This window comes from Chiloscyllium plagiosum, chromosome 30 (genome assembly GCF_004010195.1).
Source record: "Chiloscyllium plagiosum isolate BGI_BamShark_2017 chromosome 30, ASM401019v2, whole genome shotgun sequence".
Classification (NCBI taxonomy): Eukaryota; Metazoa; Chordata; class Chondrichthyes; order Orectolobiformes; family Hemiscylliidae; genus Chiloscyllium; species Chiloscyllium plagiosum.
This window is the reverse complement of record NC_057739.1, coordinates 43,610,103-43,620,443: the sequence shown is the minus strand read 5'-3', so window position 1 is coordinate 43,620,443 and position 10,341 is coordinate 43,610,103. Positions and strand designations below refer to the sequence as shown.

General features: G+C 46.6%; 1 protein-coding gene across 1 annotated transcript in view; it reads right to left on the bottom strand.

Annotated features, from left to right (window-relative positions):
- Window positions 1–2,566: 2,566 nt before the first annotated feature.
- Window positions 2,567–10,341, bottom strand: part of LOC122564978 (laminin subunit gamma-3-like) — a 19,172-nt gene continuing 11,397 nt past the window's right edge. The window contains exons 7-8 of the mRNA XM_043720555.1: window positions 7,749–7,848; window positions 2,567–7,146 (exon numbers count right to left, since the gene is read on the bottom strand). Of these exons, the coding sequence (XP_043576490.1) occupies window positions 6,896–7,146; window positions 7,749–7,848 (351 nt within the window). The 3' untranslated portion in view covers window positions 2,567–6,895. The remainder of the gene's footprint in view (window positions 7,147–7,748; window positions 7,849–10,341) is intronic.

Below are 10,341 nucleotides of genomic sequence, written 5' to 3'. Positions count from 1 at the left end.
TCCAGGATTTTGACCCAGCGACAGTGAAGGAACGGTGATAACCTAAGGCTTACCATTGGCCAGAAACTGCCTGATCCAGGTATAGAGGCTGTCCCTGATTTTCGATTATCTGAGGGAACTTGCAGGAGGTGGTGTTCCCAAGTATCTGCTGCCCTTGTCCTTCCAGATGGAAGTGGGTTTGGAAGGTGCTGTCAAAGGAATCTTGGAGAGTTGCCGCAGTGCACCTTGTCAATGATACACACTGCTGCTACTGTCCATTGGTGTTGGAGGGAGTGGGTGTTTATGGATGTGGTGCCAATCAAGTGGTCTGCTTTGTCCTGGATGGTGTCAAGCTTCTTTCGTGTTGTTGGAGCTGCCCCCATCCAGGGCAAGTGGGGAATATTCCCTCACACTCCTGACTTGTGCCTTGTGGATGGTGGTCAGGCTTAGGGGAGTCAGGAGGGGAGTTACACACTGCAGGATTCCCAGCCTTTGACCAGCTTTTGCAGTCACTGTATTTACACAGATAGCCCCCAAACCTGGAACATTCTGGAGTCTGGTCACAAGTTGCTTTGTATGTAAGTCGGAACACAATGAAAGCCAATATAAAATAGCCGTTCATGAGCCTAGGTCATGTTTGCATATCGGATCATTAAAATGAATATTACTACACCCCTGTGTGGGATTCTGTTCATACGTCAGTCAGTCAGAGAATCATAAATCAGGGACTGACTCTATATACCTGGATCAGGCAATTTCTGGCCAATGGTAAGCCCTGGGTTATCGCAGAGTCAAACCTGACTGTAACAAAAATCAAAATTCGGCACTTGCTGAAAATCTGAAATGAGAGAACAAGCTGTAAATTCTCAGCTGATCACAGAGAAACGGTGTTAATGCTTCATATCAACCACCTGAAAAATCCTGAACATGGCATGTTAACTTTCACCTTAACACGCCTTTAAAATCCAGAGGGAATACATGTTTGAAAGAAAAGGTAAAGTCACCACAGTTTTACTGGACCAGAGGCTGAAATCTCACTCGAGAGATGGGGCTTTAACCTGAGGGTCAGCACACCTCAGGCGAGAGGGGAATGAGGTTGAGGAGGAGAATTCTTCATGATGACCTCAGCGGGTGCAGGAATTGGACCTACGCTGTTAGTGTCACTCTGCATCACAAACCAACTGTCCAGCCAACTGAGGTAGCCACAATCCCTCATTGACAGGCACATACTGATGTGATAGAGTCACAGAAACAGACGCTTCAGTCTAACTCATTGGTGCCAATCTGACCTAGTCCTGTTTGCCAGCATTTAGCCCATATCCCTCTAAACCCTTCCTATTCATATACCCATCTGGATGCCTTTTAAATGTTGTAATTGTACTAACCTCCACCACTTCCTCTGGCAGCTCATTCCATACACATACCACCCTCTGTGTGATAAAGTTGCCCCTTAGGTCCCTTTTAAATCTTTCCCCTCTCAACCTAACCCTATGCCCTCTGGTTCTGGACTCCCCGACCCCAGGGCAAAGACCTCGTCTATTTATCCTATCCATGCCCTTCATGATTTTATAAACCTCTATAAGGTCACCCCTCAGCCTCTGACGCTCCAGGGAAAACAGCCCCAGCCTGTTCAGCCTCTTTCAATAATTCACACCTAGTTCTGGCAACATCTTTGTAAATCTTTTCTGCACCTTCTCAAGTTGAACAACATCCTTCCTATAGAATTATATGGAATATTCTAAAAGTGGCCTAACCAATATTCTGTACACCCGCAAAATGCTGTCCCAACTCGTGTACTCAAAGTTCTGACCATGAAGGCAAGCATACCAAACACCTTCTTCACCGCCCTGCCTACCTAAGATTGCATTTTCAAGGAGCTATGAACCTGCACTCCAAGGTCCCTTTGTTCAGCAACACTCCCCAGGACCTTACCATTAAGTATATAAGTCCTGCTAAGATTTGCTTTCCCAAAATACAATACCTCGCATTTATCTAAATTAAACTCCATCTGCCACTTCTCAGCCCATTGGCCCATCTGGTCCAGATCCTGTTGTAATCTGAGGTAACCCTCTTCACTGTCCACTACACCTCCACTTTTGGTGTCATCTGCAAACTTACTAACCATACCTCTTATGCTCACATCCAAATCAATAATTTCTATATTATATATAAGATGTCAATTGTCATTGGCCATCCTTTTATCAGATGCGACTTGCCCATGAGTTCAGTTCGCAGTTAACTCTATAGTTTGAGAAGGGTCAGATTGAATTAATCTAGCATCGATGTGACAGAGATGTGACACATACAAAATGTTTCCACATTTTCAAGATAGGAAGAGAAGTCATATCAGGGATCAAAGCCCACATCTTTGTATGCTGGCTAGACCATCAGTATAATCAGAGTGAGACATACTTCATAAACCCAGCATTACATCTCTCACTGACTGAACAGGCAACGAAACCTGAGCTGCACTGGGATTGGATTCACAGCTGTCACATTGAAATCAGTAGCATGATCAGCAAAAGTGAAGATAGAGATCACAGCAATTCAGGAATCAGGCTCTGATAGTCACACATAAAACCACACATAACCATCAAAATAATTGTTTAATTATGGGGATTAAATATCTTACAAACATGTCTCTGCTTTCAATCAATTCATATAAATGTGATTTTCGATACACCTGTTTGATCGATGATGGAGGGGATTTCTCATGCAGGTCAGAATGCAGTGGGAATGGATCCTGGCTGGTTACCCCTGGCCAATTCTACACCTTTCCAGTCACCTGCCAGAATTTCTTAAATTCTAAACGAAGACATTGATGAAGTTTAGATTGAGCATTTTTAAAATAAAGAATCAGTTTGCTGCTCAATGGAAGGCAGTCACTCGGCCTTTTGTGCGTGTACTGGCTTTTTCTATACAGTTAGTTCCACTGCCTTCGACAGCCCTGCAAGGTTCCCTGTCCAAATCCCTTTCCCAAGTAACTATGAAATCTGCTTCTGCCGTGTTTTAGACAGTGCATTCCAGATCAACTCACACATGCTGCAAATAATGCCCTGATCTCCTCCCTCCTCATTCTTGTATCATTCAATCTATGTCCCTGTAGTTACTAATCCTTTACTGTTCCCCCACCCTCCCCTTTTATCATACCGCCTCAGTGTGGGAATGCGGTGTTAATGTGGTACTCAGCATTTTCACAAAGGCACTGAGCTATTTATATGAAGAGTTTAAAAATATTTGTCTTTGGAATTGGAATAATGCTGGGAAAACAATCCCAACATTTCTCCGCCAGGCTGTGGGCTTTCTATTTTGAAAACTTTGTGGTGATTGTGTTTTGTTTTTGACTAAGAATAGACCATATTCCAGAAAAAAACCATTAGTGAGCATGCTGGGATTTCAAGATTTGGAAGGTGAGTTCTGAAGGAGAGTCATAATGTTAAATCTGTTTCTCTCCCTTCACAGACCCTGCCAGACCTGCTGAGTTTCTCCAGCACATTCGATTTTGATTGCAGATCTCCAGCGTCGTACTTTCATTTGGGGCTTTATGGGGTCTTTTGGGTGAGACATTAAACCAAAGTCTATCTGCCCATGCAGCATGATGTAAAACATTCCTATTTCAATGAAAGTAGGGACCTTATTCAAGATAACCTGGTTGGTATTAATCCCTCGGTCAACATCACTAATACATGAAGCAGTCCAACATCGTAATGGGCCCTTCGGCCCACAACGTTGTACTGAACATGACGCCAAATTAATCTAATCCCTCCTGCCCACTCCTGGTTCACATCCCTTCATTCCCTCCATATCCATGTGTTTATCTAAAAGCCCCATAAACACCCCTATTATATCTGCTTCACCACCACCCCTGGCAGTGTGTTCCACAGTCCTATCACTCTCTGTGTAAAAAAACCTAACCCTCGCATCCCCTTTGAACTCCCTCCGCCCCCTCACCTTAAATGCATGCCCCCTAGAATTAGATATTTGAACTTTGGGAAAAAGATTCTGACCGTCAACCCTAGCCACACATTGCATAATTTCATAAACTGTCATCAAGTCTCCCCTCAGCCTTCGCCGCTCCAGAGAAAACAACTTGTGCTTTTCTAGCCCCTCCTTATAGCTCATACCCTCTAATCCAGGCAGCATCCTGGGAAACTGCTGCTGTGCCCTCTCCAACGTCTCCACATCCTTCTTGGAATGTGGTGACCAGAACTGAATGGAACGAAGGGTGGTCCCTCGCTAAAAGCAGACGGTCACATTGTTGTTTGCGGACATTGTAAAGAAGACTCATACCAGACTCAAAAGGTTAACTTTTCTCTCTCTTCACAAATGCTGGCAGACCTGCAGAGTTTCTCCAGCACTTGCTCAGTGCGTGCAAACTGACAATTTTCGAACATTACCAAGCGGTAATGCTTGGCAAAGTGCCTGGTTTGTTCCAAAGTGCTTCACAACTTCCTCTGAAACAGAAATTCTTTCAATGGTTTTGGAATGTTTGCAAAATTCATGGGACATTTGCATTGGCGTTTCCGATATGCGATCAGGAATCGGGCAGGGAGAGGGAATTACATAAATTACAACAAGTTTCTTTTTGGCAACAGCTTGCTTCATATCCGTGTGAACAAGTGAAAGATAGTTTCAGTGTGTCTGATGAATGGTTTGATTAACATGGGGTCAGTTGCTGGTTTGATTGTTCTAATATCTCTTGGAATAATCTGAAGGCAATATGTTTATGAATGCAACTGATGAGACCCAGTTAATTATTAACACTGACTGCAATTTCAGGCACCTTCAATTACTTGCTGAGCCTCACTGTGGGACTTAGCAACACTTTGGTCTCTGGGAATCTCCCCCTGAAACTCTCCAACTCTCTCCTCTCCTTTAACAGGCTCCTCCTTGGCCAATCATTTGACCATCCATCTCCTTCTATGGCTCAGGTTCAAAATCTGTTTGGTAGTCAATCTTACAAAACGCCTTGGTGCATGTCAAAGGTGCTAGATAAATGCAAGCAATTGTTGCTGTGGGCTTTGAAAGTAACCAGAGGGAGATAAAGTGTGTCACCAGCTGTAAAACTGTCGTTGATTATTTTGGGGTGTTCAAAGGTTGCGCAGAGCTGGTAAATTATTCCTTTTAGATACTGTTTTATTATGTCACCAAGAAAGGTATTATCCTGTTGCTAAGGCCAGGATGCGACTGCTGTCACAGCCCGAGAATTAAGTAGGGCGAAATGATGTTCCATTTTCTACACCGTCAGTTTTGGATAACACCAGGCACCAGCTCGACAAAACAAAGTGAAAAATAATCCCGGCTTCTCCTTACACAGGAGTGAGGGCACAATACTGTACGGGGGAGGACACGATGGGTACAGGGATCGGTGGGTTATGACCCAACACCATCAACTGTCAAATGGGGAAAAATAACCAGTCTTTATATCCCTGGGTTAACACAGACAAACACCTCAAAATCCCACAAGCACACACTTGCATCTTTATTTTATTCCCTGATGGGACATGGGTGTCGCTGGCTGGGCTGAGGTGTGTTGTCCATTATCCTGCAGAAGGGGCTGGAGAACTGCAGTCCCTCTGTCACAGGGGAATTCCAGGACCCAGCGACAGTGAAGGAATCGTGATCTATTTCCAAGTCAGGATGGTGAGGGGTTTGGAGAGAGAACTGGAGGGTGCGATTCTTCAGTCAGGCATTATTACATGCTTTAAAAAGAGGCTCATTCACTCTGTTTGACATCAATCAAAACCAGTCACTACTTGATCCAACCTCTGAGGCAAATGTGAAACCTTTAAAGGGTTACAGCCTGACTGAGAGCCTGGGATGTTGTGATGCAAGAGATTGCTGTAACTGATTGACACGAAGGGTTCAGGCTCAATCTGTTCCTTTTGAATTCTACCTCAGGACAGCACGGATTACGCCATCATTTACTACTCCCCATGGCCTACAGCAGTGGCTTCCTGGAACCTGTGCGGTCTGCATTGTAATAGGGTAAATGAGGATGGTGGACAGTGAAAATATCACTGGACTAGCACTTCAGAGACCTCAAACCCTGGCATGGTGACAGGACAGTGTATGTTAAGTGAGATATTTACTTCTGAGAGTCCAAAGCTCCAGCATTGCACGTGATGCCTCCAGAGAGAAGTGGGCACTGTCGGGGATAATAGAGTGCTCATGACCTCCTTCCGCTCTCCCTATCCCTCCCTCACTTTCAAAGGTTGGTATTACCCATAATGGGCTTTGTGTATAAATATTCAACAGGTTATATGTCTGTTTACTGGTGGTGGTTAAATAGGGAAACAAAAGAGTCACAGTGATTTGGTGGTGGAAGGTCATTCAGTTGTGATTAAAGAAAGATTTAAAAACAAAAAAGGTCACGGTGACTGGGTGGTGGGAAAGCCGTTGTTCTGTACGATAGGACTTCTGGGTATATAAAATAAAAAGCAGCTCTCAGTCAGGGAGACTGAGAAACCCCATCTGGCTCTTTAATGGCCTTTCGAGTCTGGCAATCTGCCAGCCTTACCCAGTCTGGTCGACATGGCTCTCTGACCAACACAGATGTGGTTCACTCTCTGCTGAGTTGATGCAAGGGCAGTCTGGTGGACCACAATGAATCCAGAGTCCATGGAGTCCAGGCTCCAGGTGGGCCGTGTGTGAACAATGAGGTGCCATCATTGTCCGAATGGCACCACATTGTCCAACAAACATGAGGGAGGTACGGTCAGTGATGTACTGGAGGGTGAAACCCAGTTCTTGACCCAGTTCAAGCTACAAGAGGCTAGGAGAATGGATTAAAATGGGTCGAAGGGGATTAAATGCCCAATCAAATTACTACGTTGTCAACGGCAACCATCTCGAGACAATTACACAAAGACACCCAGAGAGATCGCCTCTCTCTTCTCCAGCCTGCCTTCCCCCTCTAGAATCCCACACGGTTATAACAGCCATGAGGCAGGTTCTCAACAATGTCCTCCAGGCTAAGCTTCTCCGCCTCAATGTCCTCCATGTCTTTTTCGATTGTTTTCATCTTCAGGATCTGTAAGTCGGAGGCAGCCTCCAGCTCCCGCAGCTTCTGGTCCAGGGTCTGATCAATCACCCACCTCAGGGCTCCCATCTCTGCCTCGGTTACATTCAGCATTTCCTCCGTCACTTGGTCAACCTGAAGGCTCTCTATCAGGGAAAGAGCAAACAGAAAAGGGGCATCATACAGAGACACCAGCCTGCCTCCGGGAGTGGGAACTGCAGGACACTGGGAGCTCAGTCACCCCACTGCTTGATGGCCTCAGAATCAGCAACCCTTCAGTTTAGGGTTTAGCAATCCTTCAACGCTCGACCCAAGGCTCAGTGACCCATGACCCAGGGCTCAGTGACCCTACAACCCAGTGACCTTATCAACCAGGGCTCAGTGACCCTACGACCCAGTGACCTTATCATCCAAGGCTCAGTGACCGTACATCCCAGTGACCTTATCACCCAGGGCTCAGTGACCCATGACCCAGTGACCTTATCACCCAGGGCTCAGTGACCGTACAATCCAGTGACCTTATCACCCAGGGCTCAGTGACCCATGACCTTGTCACCCAGGGGACAGTGACCCTACAACCCAGTGACCTAATCACCATGGGCTCAGTGACCTATGACCAGGCCTCAGTGGTTTATAACCCAGAGCTCAGTGACCCCATGACCCACGGCCAAGTCACCATGGGATCGTATGACCTTGTGGATTCTTGGACCCCTCTTGGGTAGCGTCAGCCTCTCGCCCATGAACTTACCGACTGTCTTCAGTAACTCGGTTAACTGCTTCAGGTCACGATCGAGGGACTGCTTGGCTTTCTTCACCTCCTTCCCCATGGCCAGTGTTTCGTGAAGGACCTGTCATGGAAACAGAAACTGCTGTGAGGTAACCCTCGCAGCGTGGCTCAGTTAGTAACAGAGACCGCCCTGAGCACTCTCCCCGGGCAGTGCTGAGAGAGAGAGAGAGAGTGCCTGCAGGTGAATGTTAAAGATCAGCCCGGTCTCCCACTGGCTTCTGGCCTGGAGGGGAATCCAGACTCTGCATGGCAAGATCCCAGGAACATCACTGACTGCCTCAGCCAACATTACTTCCGGAGACAATGCACATTTGAACCATTGGTTCAACACCTTTTTTGGGGTTGCGCAGCGCAGCACGCCCTCAGCCTCCATGTTGAACTGGATTATACATTTGGTTCCTGCTGTGACCTTTCATTGCCTGAGCCAGCTGCCTTCTGTGCTTTAACCTCAAGGGAGAGGATCATCTGGTGTAACACCACATCACCGGGAGCTCCACTCTAAAGGCCCATCAAGGATTCGTTCCTTTTAGCCCCTTTCCCCAGATGTCGCTCTGATCTCTCAGTCTGAAAGCAGCGGTCTAGGACAGTGTGGTACTAAGGGAGTGCTGCACAGTTGGGGGTGCCGTCTCCTGATGAGACATTTAACTAAGATTACACTGGATTAAAACACACCAGTGCACTTAACAAAGAACAACAAGCAGGCATTCCCTGGTTGAGGAGTGTAAAACCAGGGGGAGTAATGCCAAAATCAGGGGATTCCGCCTTGCCAAAATCACTTCTCCTCGTTTTGAATCTGAGGGGTGAGAGACTTTGTATTCTTGGTTGGGCTTTGAGTGTTTTTAAGGCAGGGATTGTCAGGTTTGTGGGCTTGGCGTTAGTATAAGGTATTGAATTGTTCACCAGCCACAGAACAGGAGGGCAGGCGTGATGGGCTGAATGGCCAACTCCCGCTCCGAAGGAATAAGAACCAGAAGATGTTGCGGAAACTGTTCTGGCAGCGTCTGTGGGACAGAGAAACAGAGTAAGTGTTTCGGTTTCAAAGGGCAACGCAACATCGAGGGCTGAAGGGCCTGGACTGTGCTGTAATGCTCTGTGTTACAGCTCTGGAAGATTCTGAAGAGAAGCCTTAAATGTGAAATGTTGACTCTGCTTCTCTCTCTGTAGAAGCTGCCAGACCTGCTGAGTTTCTCCAATAATTTGTTTTTATTTCCGATCTCCAGCATCCACAGTACTCTGCTTTTATTTGAGTTTTCCCCAGTGTCCTGGACAATATTTATCCCTCATCACAAAAATCGATGACCTTCTCATCATTGCAGCGCTGTTTGTGGGAGCTTGCTGTGTACACATGGTCAGAAATGCACCAGCCAGTAATCACACTTTGTAGATATGGGGGTGGCTGTAAAGTGGGTTCGGACGTTCTGACAGGCACTACACAAATGCAGGTTCTTTCCTTTCCTTCTAGTTCCTCACCTCTGTCTGGATTCTCTGCAGCTGATCAGATTGTCCTGATCACAGAGATGGTTCCTGGATTGTCCTGATCACTAAGATGGTTCCTGGATTGTCCTGATCACTGAGATGGTTCCTGGTTACGAATCTATCAAACCCTGTTCAGGCTGAGCGTGCAAATGGCCGGGGGGGGGGGGCGGCGGGTACATGGCTACAATTTCTCCTGAAATGTCAAAACACTGCCAAGGAGATTTGGAAGGAGTTGTAGACCATTCAGCCCGTTGAATGGAATCATGGCTACTCTGATAATCTTCCCTGCCTTTTCCTCATAACCCTCGCTCCCTGCTGGATCGGAAATCTGTCTCAGCCTTGAATATACTTTCTGACCCAATCCTGACAGTCCGCTGTGATACAGAATTCCCCACTGAGAGAAGACATTTCTCCTCATCTCGGTCTTAAACAGGTGACCCCTTGTTCTGAAATGATACCCTCTGGTGTTAGAATCTTTCATAAAGGGGGAACAATTTCTCCACATCAACCCTGTCAAATTCTCAAAATATCTTGTATGTTTCAAGAAAGTTGTCTCTCAGTCTTTTAGACTCCAATGAGTAAGGTTCCTACTCAACCTGTCCTCCTGAGACAGTCCCTCCATCATCATCATCATAGAATCCCTACAGTGTGGAAACAGGCCCTTCGGCCCAACAAGTCCACACCGACCCTTGAAGAGTAACCCACCCAGACCCATTCCCCTACCCTATTACTCTCTACATTTCCCTTGACCAACACAAATAGCCTGCTCATCCCTGGACATTATGGGGCAATTTCCCATGGTCAATCTACCCTGACTTGCACATCTTTGGAGTGTGGGAGGAAACCGGAGCACCCAGAGGAAACCCACACAGACACAGGGAGAATATAGAGGTAAAAACAATGACTGCAGATGCTGGAAACCAGATTCTGGATCAGTGGTGCTGGAAGAGCACAGCAGTTCAGGCAGCATCCGAGGACAGGCAAAATCGACGTTTCGGGCAAAAGCCCTTCTGCTGTGCTCTTCCAGGACCACTGATCCAGAATCTGGTTTCCAGCATCTGCAGTCATTGTTTTTACC